Genomic DNA, 14,836 nt, shown 5'->3' with positions numbered 1-14,836 from the left:
CAGGTCTTTTTCCTGAGAAGCCACTGGGGAGGTTCCAACCACCCAACTTTCAGTTAGCAGCCTAGCTAAACGATTGCCCCACCAGGGTTCCTTAAAATAACCCTAGTGGGTATAAAATATTAGCATCTCCATACACAGATGAGGGAAATGAGGGGCAGAGAGGTTAGGCAACTTGCTCCAGGGTGTACTACAAATCGTGGGTTTGGACCCAGAAGTCCCACTGTGTCTACTAGCCCACTTGGATTACTATGCTGAGCACTGCTCGGGTAGGTGGAGGGGAGACCACTAAGTCCAGGGTGTAGGCAGAGGACATTATGCCACCATGCATAGCTGCTCATGCTTGTGCTCTCATATCCATTGTGCAAATATGTCCTGTCCTTCAAGACCAGGGTCATATGTCACCACCCGCATGAAGCCTCAGGAGCAAGGCAGCCATCTTTGAGGATGCAGCCCCAGCAGAGACTGTAGTTCTCCCAGGTGTGATGGACCAGGCCCTGTCAGCACAACAAAGCATTAGTCTGTAGAACTGCTGTGGCCCCCAACATTTGCCCAATTTCACCTGAGTCCTTCCTGGGAGGACTCTCTTACCCTATAGAGGCAAACCATCCAGCCCCAAAGCAGGCCCCATCTGAGGCAACTGACCAGTGAAGTTCCCTCCAATGACATAGGGGATGACTCCTCCAGGCCAGATCCTCTCTGTCCTTGAGGTTGTAGCTCTTCGGACCCGGTGAGAGAAGGTCTCAGCTGTGGCATTTGAGGTCCCAGGGCTCTGTGGAAGCATGGCATTCTCCTTGCCATCTGCAAGAGAGTCATACTTCCATTTACTTTGTGCTTTTCTTCCTTCCGTATACCACGGTTCAGGTTATAGTACTCACACGTTTCATTCAGAGCAGCAGAAGGAATGTTAAAAACAAGTATTTTAAAAAGAGGTATAGGATCCATTAAGGGTTTGAACCTGTGGTGGTAGTGTTCCAGTCAAGGAAAGAGGAAGAGCTCAGGGCCTATATATAATAGGAACTCTGGCTTGTTTGAAGCATTGGAAGCCCCAGGAGGCTGACTGCAGCTGTGGCCCAAGAACCCAGTGTGCCTAGACAACTCACAGCCCTCTGGGCCAATGTGGGGACAAGTTAGAGGTGTGTTTTCTTCTCAGAGCCACAAGTATTTGGGGAAAGAAAACAAGTATAGTCTATCCCCTGACTTAACCCATTCCAGTTTCATTGAATAGACTTCCCATTTTATTTTATTTCATTTCTGCTGTTTTTCACATTCTCCTATTTTACCCCACAAAGGTTTCAATTTCTTCTTTTGGCTCTTTAACAATTTTAGCCATACTTATTACAGTCTCGTTCAGATTGTTTCATTGTTTCTACAACTTAGAATACCAATTCTCTAATTGATTGTGTCTGTTGATTCTTCCACATGGATTAATTTTTGTGGTAGCGTAGTGCCTAAAGCACTTGACTGCTAACCAGAAGCCTGGTGGTTCAAACCCACCAGCCACTCCTCGGAAGGAAGATGGGGCAAGCTACTTCCGTAGTGATACTGCCTTGGAAACCCAAGGAGGGGTCGCTATGAGTTGGTCCGACTCAACGGCACATACCAACAACACCAACAATATTTTTATTTTAAGTTCATTTTAAGGTTATTCTTTTCTGCAGTATTCTCATATGCCCTGGATCCTGGGTGTGACCCTGTTTTGCATGTTTTTTTCTGCTAGGGCTCTTGAGCTTTTTATGGGTTCTTGGTCAGTTTTCATGTTAATTTCCCAGTTAAGGGTTTCCATGTAACCAAGTGTAAAGCCAGAATTCGTACCTGCATGAGGAAGAGGCTTTGGGATTCAGTTTCTCACTGAAGGTAGCTTTTACCCTCATTCAGAGCCAAGGAACAATACAAAGGTTTCTTGCCACTCCTCTAAGCCATTGGGTAGAGTTTTTCCAGATTTTTTTTTTCCCCTAATGAGTAGGAAGCTCTTGTGGGATCTTAGTTTCCTTGTCCTACCTCACATGGGACCAAAGCTGTACTTCCAATGCCCTCCACAGCTGTGGTACCACATGAAGCTTAGTTCTCTGGGTTTTTGTTCCTTATTTTCTCTGATGGGCACTCTGGTGGCATAGTGCCTAAGGCACTTGACTGCTAACCAGAAGGCTGGCGGTTCAAACCCACCAGCCACTCCTCAGAAGGAAGGTTGGGCAATCTACTTCTGTAGTGATACCGCCTCAGAAGCCCAAGGAGGGGTCTGACCCGACAGCAGTATGTTGTTGTTGTCGTTGTATTCCCTCTGACTATGGTGGTTTACCCTTCTTCCTTTGAGTTTAACTCTCTATTTTTAATTAGGGGGTGGTGGTGGTGGTGGATTTTTGTTTTGTTTTTCAGCATTTTTACGTTTTAATAAGGGGTCCCTAATAGTTCAGTTGGTCATATTGCCAAAACCAGAATGTTGGCGTGTCATATATTTTTAAACCTGAAAATCATTGTTTTACTGCTCAAATCTATGGGACAGAAGTCACACACACGCGGCCCTCGGGATGAATCCAGCCTACAGATGTGTTTGATTTGGCCCGGACACTTTTGGCCCACACTATGTTTTGCTTTTTTAAAAATCTCACTTTAGAAGCCAATTTTTCAAAAATCAAGGGATTTCACACACGAATCCATATTTTCCAGCTTTTCTTTAAAAAGGGAAAAGTCTGGCAACAGTGGGACCTTCCTCTTCCATGGTTCAACCCACTGGAGTTAATGAGCACCTGCTTTCCACAGTCAGGGCACATATTCTTCCGTTTGCTGCACAGTGTCCCATCCCGCCCACTTCACCCATTTACATTCTCTGTCTGGCCTCTTAGAGATACTCCAATCTGCGATGCCAGCCCTAGACTCCAAAGTGCTTCCAGATTTCAAGTATAAATCGCCCCAGTACACTAAAAGCTCAACAGGGGCAGGAATTCTGGCTGGCTTGTTCACCACTTGACTCTCCACTCCCAGCATGGTACCTGGCTGGGGGGGCAAGCATTCATATTTTTGTATTTTGAATGAATGAATTAAAGAACGAATTGGTTTCTCTAGAAATAAATAGCCCAGCAGCCCAAACAATTCTGTGGTAAAAACCACTCCAAAACGTTGGCAGTGCTGAAGCCCTTAATGTTTACATCCTGAGAGGCATCGTGTCTTAAGAAATCACAAGCAGCGATGTAGCAAGTAGAAGTTTGTTATTCATTTCCCATATGGTTTTCAACAAGTCTCTTAATTTTCCTCTGCTGCCAACTCTCCTTTGGAGAATGGGCAAAAATTCTTCTCTATTTGAGGGAATAACACTAAGACATCCCACGTTTCTCAGACAAGCTGTGCTATGTATACATGTGACCTAGTATTTTAAGAGCTGGTTTTATGCATCCAAGTCAACATGGGAAAATCTTAACTGCACCTGGAAAGAGACTGGGGTGTAATTTCCAGAGATGGGTTATTGAATGACAGCTTCCCCTTCGGTCCAGTGAGAAATTTAATTTGCTGAGGACTCAACACAGGAAGCATTTGCCGATTAAAAATATGTCTAAACAGATGTTCTGCTTAGCCTGAAGAAGGATCTTAATGCAACTGTCATTATTGGATTTTCTTGGATTACTACTATCTGGAATCAGAGCCCAAATAGAAGGATGTAATTATTTATTATGGCCAAGAGTCCTGCATTTGAAGAGGAGCTCGGGGCGGCTGAGAGGATTTTACATGCTGGGGGTGGGGTAGAGTGGAGGAGAAAGCCCATTTAAATTCTCTGGCTCTAGAAATGGACCCTGGACTCTCTGTCGGGGCAGAGCAGCCGTTGCTGTTCAATGTTCCATTTCCAGATGAAGGCTCAGCCGTGTCATAAACAGAATGGGGCCTGACACAGCCTTCTCAAGGCAGGAACTATAATTTTTAGATGAGGTAACTGGTCACTCCCACCCTGGAAGTAAACACCCCGACTGTCCAGCATAACCGTCACATCCTGAGTGGTAGGCAAACTCCCACCCTTCCGGCATCAATTCTGAAAGACTAAAGATCAGCCCCTTACTCAAAGAGTGAGATTTCTATTACTTGGTATAGTGGTTCTCAAATCTGGCTACACATAGAATCAGCTGTGGAGTTTTTAAAAATCCTGCCCTGATTGCTGGCAAGGATGTGGAAAAATTGGAACCATTTTTTTGTTGGTGCAAAATGGTCCATCCACTATGGAAAACAGTTTGGAGATTCCTCATAAAGAATTACCATATGATCCAGAAATTCCCCTTTGGAATTGCATATGCTCAAAATAACTGAAAGTAGGATTGCAGAGATACACACACACCAATGTTCCAACACCAAAAACCAAACCCATTGTGTCAAGTAGATTCTGACTCACAGCACCTTGTGGGACAGAGTAGAACTTTCCCCATAAGGTTTCCAAAACTTTAGTCTTTATGGAAGCAGAATGTCACATCTTTCTCCTGTGGAGCTGTTAGTGGGTTTGAACCACCAATCCTTCAGTCAGCAGCCAAGTGCTAAACCACTGCATTATTCACAATGTCCAAAATATGGAAACAACCTAAATGCCTATCAGTAGAAAAATGGATAAGCAAAACATAGCATATAACACACAATGGAATATTACACTGCCATAAAGAGAAATGAAGTTCTAGACATCCTACACCATGGAGGAACCTTGAAAACATTATGCTGAGTAAAATAAGTCAGACACTAAAGGACAAATACCGCAGATTACCAGCTACATGTACTATCTGGAACCAGGAAATGCACAGAGGTGGTTACCAGGGGTGGTAGTTATGTTTGTGTGTCAACTTGGCTGGGCCTGGTTGAGTGGCTGGGCAGCTGGTGGTAGTTATTCCCCATGAGGAGACAGGCAATCAGCTCCATGGTGGGATCTACCACAAGCAGCTGAGTAGCTGCCTTTGGGATGTGGTCTGCTTCCTGTATACAAGGAGAAGCCTTGGGAATGGTCTCTAGCCTTTGGCAAGCTTGGACCCTGCATGTAGCTGTGTCGTTGCTCAGCAGCCTGCTATGCTCTGCCGACGTTGGGACTTGCCATGGACTTAAGTTAATGGCCTGCCATGTGGTTTGGTAACATTGGCACTGTGCCTTTTTACTTGTCAACCTTGGGGCTTCTCAGCCTCAGCAGCCAGCAGCTGTCTGAATGAAGAAAAGCCTCTAGCTCCAGTGGGCCAGGAGCAGGAAGCAGAGCTGGACCCCAAGGTTGAGGGGCTTTTACCCAGCCCCTAGAGCCTGGCACTTTGAAGTTGGACTTAAAGCCTCCAAATTGTAAGAATAAACTCCTGTTTGTTAAGGCCATCCCATTTGTGGTGTATTCCTGTCAGAGAAGCACTAGGGAACCAGAACATCAGGGGTGGGAGGGAGAGGGCTAGAAGGAGTCTTTGCTTAGGCAGCACTGAGCTTCTGTTAAGAGAAAGAGAAAAATATGGAAACTATTGGATAGTGGTGATGGTTCCACAACAGGATGAATGTAATCACTGTCACTGAGTTGTGCATGTCAAAATACTGAAACGGCAAATGTTTTTTATGTGTATGTGTGTATTTACCACAATGGACAACAGGAACTCAAAAGATAAGATAGGAATCTAAGGGGGCAGTGAGTTTATGTTAATTCAGAAATGGAGGGTGAGAAAGGTTATACAACTCAAAGAACGTGTCACTAAATTGTACACGTAGAAACTGTTGAATTGGTGTATGTTTTACTGTGTGTATTTTCAACAACAACAAAACAAATAAAAATTTAAAGGGAAAAAAAAAATATTCTTGCCCTGAGATTCAATTCAGTTGGCCTAGAGTGGAGTCAAGGTCCCTACGGCCTTAAAGCTCCCTGGTGATGAGAAAGCTCAGGGAGGTTTGCGAACCACTGATACAGCCCAAAGGTTAAGGCAAGGGCCTCTGGAGGGCTTGGCCCAAAACAAATAGTGCCATTTGCTGTGAGGCCTTAGACAAGCCATTTGTCCTTCAGAGCCTTGCTTCCTGCCAGATGGTGGAGTACTGACTGAGGTAATGAATGTCCGGCACCTGCCGTGGACAGAGGCTCCAGAAATGTGGGCCACAGGAATCACTAAGCATTTGGGGACAGGCCAGGAAGAGGACCGAAAGCCAGCCAGGCTCAGCAGTACCCCCAGATATGCTGAGGTAAGTGAAATTCAGGGTTTCGGGGTCTGAGTGATGTTTTACACCCATGTCTGAGGGATCTTATTCTCTGGTGCAACCAGATTCCATTATTATTTGCTCCGGCACAAAGCCCTGGAGGACTGTTACTAAAAATGGAAGGCTCATTCTTTATGAATAATCAGGCCCCATCAAAACAGTCACAGCTTCATTCTTAGATGAGTGACACACTCCATTTCATTAATGCCATTAGCAGCCCTGGGATGCATGCTGAGCACTCACCTCCAGGGCAAGGCAGCCCTGGGACAACACGGTTGGCTGGGGGCTGCTGACCGAGCAATTCCTAGAGACCCCCTCTGCCCCAAGGCAGGAAGCACAAACCCCCACCGTCAGGGCTGACAGGAGCCACATAATGCCAGGAAATAAACCTGCCGCTGAAGCCAGGAGGCCAGGGGATTCCCTTTGACCCTTTCTCCTGCTTGGGTGGTCTCTTTTTTGGGGGCGGCAGCAGAAGAGGACTGTGATAAGGGGAATCAGAGACTGACACAACTTGTCTTGTCTTCCTTTAATTCAAACAAAAACAAGAGATACCCTAGGTAGGCACCCAACTGCGTTCTAGAGGGGTGGGCTGGGGATCATGGAGGAACAGGCTAGAACAGCCTGCCCTCACCTCCCCTTTGGGGTCTCTTTCCTCCTCAGCATTCCCCTGGATGCTTAAAGACCTGCTTGCCTCTGCTGAAATGAAAGGGGGAGGGCTTGGCTTAGTTTGACTTTATCTTCTTCAGTCCAACAAGGGTCATTTGAGGGGACGTAGGCAGCTCGGAAGGAAGACTGGGCAATCTACTTCCATAGTGATACCACCTTGGAAACACAAGGAGGGGTTGCTATGAGTCAGATCCGACTCAATGGCAGTGAGTTTGGTTTGGTTTGTTTTCTACGCAACTTCAGGGGTGTGAAGGGGGTACTATCATCTTTGTCCTTAAAAAGTCCAAGATCTCCTGTTGCAGTTTGGGTACTGTGCACAACAGAACTGGAGGCAGAGTTTTCATGGCAACGCGGCCCTATTCCTTCCTGTCATCTTTAATTGTGTTTCTGTGCAGCTGTTGAACAGCTGTGGAATCTCAGCCCAGAGCTGGATGATATACTTTCAATGCTGGGTAATATAACTCTTAGATATGGAGGTGGGAGGAAGAAGAAATGGAGGAGCTACATTCCTTGAGTACCTTTTTAAGTTCTAGACACCTGGCTATGTACTTTACATAAATATTATTTCTAATTCTCACCAAACTTCATATGAAAAGTTGAGATAAATTATCCAAGCTCATAGCTACTAAGTGGCTGAGCTAAGACTCAAACCCACATGTGCCTTATTATCTAGGTTTATTTGGTGGAATCATTTTACACTCATCAAACTGGTAAATATTAAGAACTCTGAGAATGTCTATTGCTTGTGAGCAGGTAAGATGCCATGGGGAAAGGTGGTAGTCTCCAAATAAGGCCATCAGCAAGTCCTCTCATCCCTTTAAGCTCATGCCACTTCTCACATGAAGGGGCAGTGTCTATTTCCCTCTCCTTGAACCTGGGCTGGCTGTGCAGCTGGCTTTGACCAACAGAATGTGGCAGAAGTGTCTTTCTAGGAGTGCTGAATCTAGGGCTTCAGTGGGCTGGCAGTTTCTTCTTCCTCCTCCTGAGAGGCCAGCCGCCATGCTATGAGAATCTTAGGTTAAACTATTGCACAGTGGAAGTACACTTGGAGAGAAGGGGCCAGTGGAAAAGCACTGGGGCATCAGGACAGTGACTTTTTTGGACCTCCCAGTCCAGTCCAGCTGCTAGATGAATGCAGTTGAGTGAGTGACTCCAGCCAACATCAGCCAAGTCCTTCCTATCTGCACTGAACCTAGTCAACCCATACAGTCATGTTTGAAAACACTAAGCTTTGGGATGACTTTTATACAACCAGAGGTCACTGAATAGGGAGGAAAAAATTATGAGTGGCATCTACACTGCTGTTGTGGCAAACCCCTCTGGCCTTCATTCCTGTACCATGTACCACACTGCAAAAGTACTGCCAACTCAACTCAAACTCAACTCACTGCTGTTGAGTCAGATCCAACTCATAGCCACCCCTCTTGGGTTTCCGAGGCAGTATCACTATGGAAGTAGATTGCCCAGTTTTCCTTCCAAGGAGTGGCTGGTGGGTTTGAACTGCCAGCCTTCTCGTTAGCAGTCAAATGCCTTACGCACTACACCACCAGAGCTCCCAAAGTACTGCCAGAAACTGCCAATTTTTACCACTAAGTGGCAGTCATCTGTGCCTAAAATGAAGTGCCATTGAGTCTACCAGATGACTGGGAGTCCAAGGCCTCATAAGTCAAAATATCCAAAAGCTGGATAGGCAAAGCAGAAAAATTCAAGTTTTAAAGAGGCGGCAGCTGCTAGCAGCAAATGTGTAGCTAAAAACAAATGCAGGTGGGTCGAATATAGGGGGTGGGCTAAAAAGTCTTCCTCTCTCCAAAAGAAGTCAAACCAATGAGAAGTTGGTCCACAATCCCAACAGAAGAATGGGCAAAGGTCACAAAGAGGCGAGTCACAGAGGAGTACATCCAAGCCCCGATAAAAGCGGAAAAAGATGTCCACAGTCACCAGCAAGCAGAGAAATACAGATGAAAGGAATAACAAAATACCATTTTGTCCATCTCAGTGGCAAAAACTAAAAAGACTGATAATACCTAGTGCCAGTAAGGATATGGGAAAAGGGGTACGTCCATAAGTTGGTATGGAAATATGAGTTGTTACAGCTTTTGAAATATCATCCAGAAACATTAAAAATGTACTAAGTGTGTGAGGACGTACGTTTCTAAGTGCTCACTGCAGCACTGTTCATGATGGTAAAACTTGAACTAAAATGAATGATGATCTGTAAGGGAACGACTGAATAAATTATGGTATGTCCATACTAGGAATGTTTTTGCAACAATTAAAAATAAATTTAAACTGTGCCAAATGCTTGAAGGATTTTCCCATGAGGTACTGACGAGTGAGAAAAGCAAAATGCTTTATTTGGAGACTATCCACCACCTTCCCCTGTGGCGTTAAAACACGTGCATCAAACATGATTGTATTTTAGCAGGTTTTGCTGTATATATTTTCCCAAAAAATAAAATAAAATATTAATTAAAAAATATGATCCCACTTTTAAAAGTGACAGAAGTCCAGATATATATACATATATGTTTATATGTATCTAGAAGGAGTTCTGGTGACACATGTGTGTGTAAATATAAGGACATGGAGAAAATTATGGAAGGGCTCATACAAAGTCGTTAATATGCATTACCTGGAAAAGGAGTGACACATGGAAAAAAGAAGTGAAGGGGTAGCCAAATTAAAAGGAAAAGACAACACTAGACAAGTGATAGGATGATATATAGGCATACTTGGAGATATTGTGGGTTAGGTTCCACACCACAGCAGTAAAGTGAATATTGCAACAAAGCAAGTCACATGAATTTTTTTATCTTCTGGTGCATATAAAAGTTATGTTATACTATACTGTAGTCTAAGTGTACAACAGCATTAAGAATGAGTTTGACATATTGTGAGAATTACCCAAAAGTGACATAAAGACATGAAGGGAGCACATACTGTTGGAAAAATGGCAATGACAGACCTGCTTAATGCAAGCTTTCCACAAACCTCCAATTTATAAATGGCAGTATCTGTGGAGCGTAATAACGTGAACCATGATAAAATGAGGTGTGCCTGTAACCACATTTGTGCTTCTGGAGATACATGTGAATATGAAGAAACCATAAAATAACAGTGAAGCAAAAGCATAGAGTAAAGTAAATAATGATTTCAATTTCATCCTTACATAGACATCCCTGAAACATAAATGTCTGTCATTTAAGAGTTATTCCTTTTGCTCTCCAGTTAGTTTTATGTAGAAGAAATGGCACTGTGGCCGTGCACCTTGATTCCCAGACTAAAGCCCAGCAGGCTCTCTCCTCCAGCAAAGGTTCTGACCTGGAAAAGCTTCTCCCTAAGGGAGATACTTCAAGTGAAACACCACACTGTAATCTCAAGGCTAGAAACTCATAGAACTGGTAGACCACATTAGTCTCTGCACATACATTTGCAGGCCCTCTGATAGGTGGCACCTGCCCACAGTCAACAACCTTATCTGTCCCCTCCCCTAGCACTCACGGGGTCTCTAGCCTATGGCCTCCCCTCACAGCCTCTACCCCAGGTTTACCTCCTTCCCCTGTCTCCCTTGCCTACTCATTCTCTCAGGTACCCAAGTTCACGAAGCCTCACCAGCTCTCCTCTTCTTGGCTTCGATCCACAGGTCATGCGCAAAAGAGAAAAGTCAAGGCAAGAGAGTAGAGTTTAACTAAAGAGTTTACAGCCCCTGAGCTACCAAAAGTCAGCCTTCTATCCCTCTGTCTGACAAGCAGCCCCACTCAACAAAAGGCAACACTCCCTTTCCCTACATTTTAATGCTTCTAGTCCATTTCAGCCACTAAGATAGTATGTAAAAGGTATAATAAAAGAGACCCGAAGGTCTGGGCGGGGCCACACATTACCCTTTCTGGCTTCCTCACTGCTGGTATTCGTGGCTGTAGTGTTTGGCCAGCTCTCAGATGGTAGTTCTTCAAGCCCCCCTAGAGGAACAGAGAAGAAAAGAAGGTGAGGGTTTAACAGGCTTCTTTACACCACAACCAGGGGATAAAGGAGCATCTTCAAACCAAGGTTCGCAGGATGATCAGAACCACCAGTGGGTGGGTGAAGGTTTGGTCAGCAAAGGTTGGTTGAGTTTCTGTAGCATGCCAGGTCCTGTTCCAGGCACTAGGGTGAGAAGAACGTGCTTCCTTACAACTGCCCAAATAATTAACAAATTAATAGAAGTATTCCTTTCCTTGATCAGCACAAGGTCCCAAAAAAACAAACCAAACCCACTGCCATGGAATGGATTCCGACCCATAGTGACCCCCCATAGAGTTTGCAAGGCTGTAAATCTTTATGGAAGTAGATTGTCTCATCTCCTCCCATAGAGTATATGGTGAGTTTGAACTGCCAACCTTTTGGTTAGCAGTCAAATGCCTTACCTACTGCACCATGAGAGGTCCTTAAGACAAGGTTACACAGAATCAAATTTGCAAGTTTAACAGTGAAGTCCAAAGTCAGTGCCCTCACCTCTACCTCCATAGAAAGACCAAATGTTCATAGGATACTCTCCTATCTGGAGTCTGCTCAGCCTGGGTTGCTGGGGGGTATACGGGATGTTCATTGGCTGCTGCCATAGCTTAACTAGGCATTTGGGTTTCCTCTTTGGGGAAACTCTCCTCTTAGAAATTACTATTTACTTTATAAACTGCTGTTGTTAGCTGCCTTCAAGTGGACCTCTGACTCATGGTGACCCCATGCACAACAGAACGAAACATTGACACATCCTGTGCCATCCCCGTGATCAGTTATGCCCCATGGGATTTTCACTGGCTAATTTTCAAAAGTAGATCATTAGGTCTTTCTTCTTAGTCCTTCTTAGTCTGGAAGCTCTGCTGCAACCCATTTAGCGTCACAGCAACAGGCAGGTCTCCATTGAAAACACACGAGGTGGCCATGCATAAGTACACTGACCAGGAATCAAACCTGGGTCTTCCCCATGAAGGTGAGAATTTGTCCACTGAACCACCACTGGACCCACTTAGTGTATCAGACTTCATAGACTCTATCTCATTGAAGGACTGGGACGCTTGTGTTCTTTTGCTAGTAGCCATCATCCTTAAACATGTAAACAATTGTCTCCACCAGGAAAATGGTCAGTCACCAAATATTTATTAAGCTTATTATGTCCCTGGAAAAGGAGCCCTGGTGGTGAAACAGTTAAGTGCTCAGCTGCTAACCAAAAGTCTGGCGGTTCAAACCCACCCACAGGAGCCTCAGCAGAAAGACCTGGCAATCTGCTTTAATAAATATTATAGCCAAGAGAATCCTATGGGGCAGTTACACTCTGTCACATGGGGTCACTACAAGTCAGAACAGACTGGTTGGCACCCAGCAATAACATATTCCTAGAGCATTTCAGGGGAGCTTTAGTGGTGTAGTGCCTAAGGCATTTGACTGCTACGCAGAAGGCTGGTGGTTCAAACCCACCAGCCACCCCTTGGAAGGAAGACTGGGCAACTACTTCTGTAGAGATACCACCTTGGAAACCCAAGGAGGGTCGCTATGAGTTGAATCATCTCAGCGGCAGTGAATCTGTTTTTTGTTTTTGTTTTGTTTTAGAGTTAATGGGAGTGGCTGAAGGATTAAAGGCAAAAGAATGATAGAGGTCACCAATGACTCCTAAATTTGGGCTGTGAGCAACTGGGTAGGTAGTGACATCTCTCACTGGAGGTAGGGAAGGCTTGAGATGGGAGCAATTTTCAGGACAAAGACTGTGTTCAGGATAGACCATTTACACCGATGAAACCACATCAAAGCAACTATAGAACAATCTATTTACAAATGCAAAGTTATTTCTTAGATTTATATCAAAATTTGTTGTTGTTGTTAGGTGCTGCCAAGTTGATTTTGACCCATAGTGACCCCATGCAACAGAGTAGAACTGGCCCAAAGTGTTTTCTTAGTTGTAATCTTTATGAAAGCAAATCACCAAGTCTTTCTCCCAAGGAGACATTGGGTGGGTCTGAACCACCAAACTTTTGGTTTGTAGCCAAGTGTTTAACTGTTGCACCATCAGGGCTCCTTATATAGAAACTTACAATTTACAAAGCAGTTTCCCCATATCTCTTTTGACTCATTAAAACACTCTGTGGCATTCAGAGTATAAGCCCATTTTATAGAGAAGGAAACTGAGACACAAAGTGGTCAGCCCAGGGTCCCCCAGCTTGCAAACAAGAGAGCTGAGGGCTCTGGATATGGGTTTCCCAGTCAGAAATCCAATGATCTTTCCTGTGACTCACAAGCTTCCAGAGCTGGGCTGGTCAACGTCACTCGACAAAGGGTCACCCACACCACCTCTCTTCCAAACATGGAACCCAGGCCCTGGCCCTGGACAACCACAGCCACGTGGTCCTCCATCCCAAAAAACAACCAGCAGACCACCTCTCCCCTTCTCCATGCGGTGACATGGGCAGTGGCTGCAGCTGCCATGCCTCCTGCTGAGAAAGGTCCCACTAGAACAAGGCAGATTTGGGAGGCTCCACGCCTGGAGCCGTGTGGGGTGTGCTGATATTTTTGTGTGCCTTCCTCCTACTCTTTATGACGACTTTCTGGCCAACTTGGAATCCACTCACACACTCCCTGCAGCTGCTGGGGCATCCGCTGCCAGCTCCCAGCCCTCTGGGGATTCTTCCAGTTACGATATCATTTCCTCTCGGGCTAAAGGTCAGAGGGAATCCTGATGTATGAAAATTGTTGGCCAGCTGAGGAATGTGCCCTGTGTAGACTGAAGTAGTGCCTGAAGCCCAAATCTCTAGATCAGGTTGAGCGTTTACAGCACTGGGTACCTTGGAATAAGACCCTGGGCGTTGATATTGCTCATCTGTCAAATGGGCTGTTGTGAGGAGCAAATGAAGCAGAGGATTGTTTAGAAATTCACTCATTCAACAAATATTTATTAAACACCTGCTACGTGCCAGACACAGCTCCTGCTGCCAGGATACGGCACTGAGCAAACTGTACCCGGACCCATGGAAATTATATCCCAGTGAAGGGTGGGGGAGAAAATGATAAATGTCAGGCAAGTAAGTAGATGTCAGTTGTTGAGAAACACAATGGAGAAAACAAAGGAGAGAAAAGGGGGCAGCGAGTGCCAGGGATGAGAGGGCTGCCATTTCACGTAGGGCACAAAAACGTAATAGTGACAAGGCAATATTGAATAGCAGGCTACAGAAAGTGAGAGAGAGATAGTCTAGGGGTATCTTGGAAAGAGGATCCCAAACCAAAGGAACAGCAGGTGCAAAGGCCCTGTGGTGGGAGTGTGCACTTGGCAGCAAGGAGGCAGTATGACTGGAATGGAAAAAGCAAAGGTGACAGGGAGTGGTAGACCCTAAGGTCACTGGAGCACTGGAGAGTCTGCAGGGTCAGATCATGTGGAGCCTTGCAGGCCATCTTCAGGACTTTGGCTTTTATCCTAAAAGATCAAGGTAGAGTCTAGTTTTGAGCCTGTGGACCTGAAAAGGCTTTGTAGCTGCACGAGGTTTGTTTATAGCAGAGGTCATTAGCAGTGGCCAGGAGCAGAGCACAGGAGCTGGGATTTGGGATGAGACTGCACATATTGCTGGAAACCCAGAAGGGAGGACGGGCAACTTTTGACCTGCCCTGGTTCCAGGTGAGCTGAAAGCTGTGCTTTGAGGCAGCCAAGGCCAGGAGACATTGATATTCAGCTCTACTGTAGGCAGAGAATGGGAGGGGAAAAATTACCTCTGATTCCCTCGACAACCTGGCACTGGGGCTTATAATAGGAGCAAAAACTTGGAGAAGAAGGTGGGGGAGGAAGAAGAGCCTGGGCTCCCCCTCCTACCCCCCACAGATGGAAGAGGAAAGAATCAGTATTTGCTAGGTGCCAATTATGGTCTCCACTCTGTGCTAAGGATGGTGCCAAGTGTCATCTGTGCTTTGAGTGTCTTAGTTCAAGCCTCATAATAATGCATGACACAGGAACTATTAACATCTTGTTTTACAGATGAAGAAACCAAGG

General features: G+C 45.3%; 1 protein-coding gene across 1 annotated transcript in view; it reads right to left on the bottom strand.

Moving 5' to 3' along the window:
* TLL2 (tolloid like 2) overlaps positions 1–14,836 on the bottom strand; it is a 174,878-nt gene that overhangs the window by 78,173 nt on the left and 81,869 nt on the right. Inside the window, exons 3-4 of the mRNA XM_007940052.2 lie at positions 10,716–10,793; positions 643–798 (exon numbers count right to left, since the gene is read on the bottom strand). Coding sequence (XP_007938243.1) covers positions 643–798; positions 10,716–10,793 — 234 coding nt within the window. The remainder of the gene's footprint in view (positions 1–642; positions 799–10,715; positions 10,794–14,836) is intronic.

The sequence above is a fragment of the Orycteropus afer genome, unplaced genomic scaffold (assembly GCF_000298275.1).
Source record: "Orycteropus afer afer isolate SDZICR_OR568_19922 unplaced genomic scaffold, OryAfe1.0 scaffold00064, whole genome shotgun sequence".
In the NCBI taxonomy this organism is placed as follows: Eukaryota; Metazoa; Chordata; class Mammalia; order Tubulidentata; family Orycteropodidae; genus Orycteropus; species Orycteropus afer.
The sequence above is the reverse complement of the archived record's forward strand: the minus strand, read 5'-3'. Positions and strand labels throughout refer to the sequence as shown.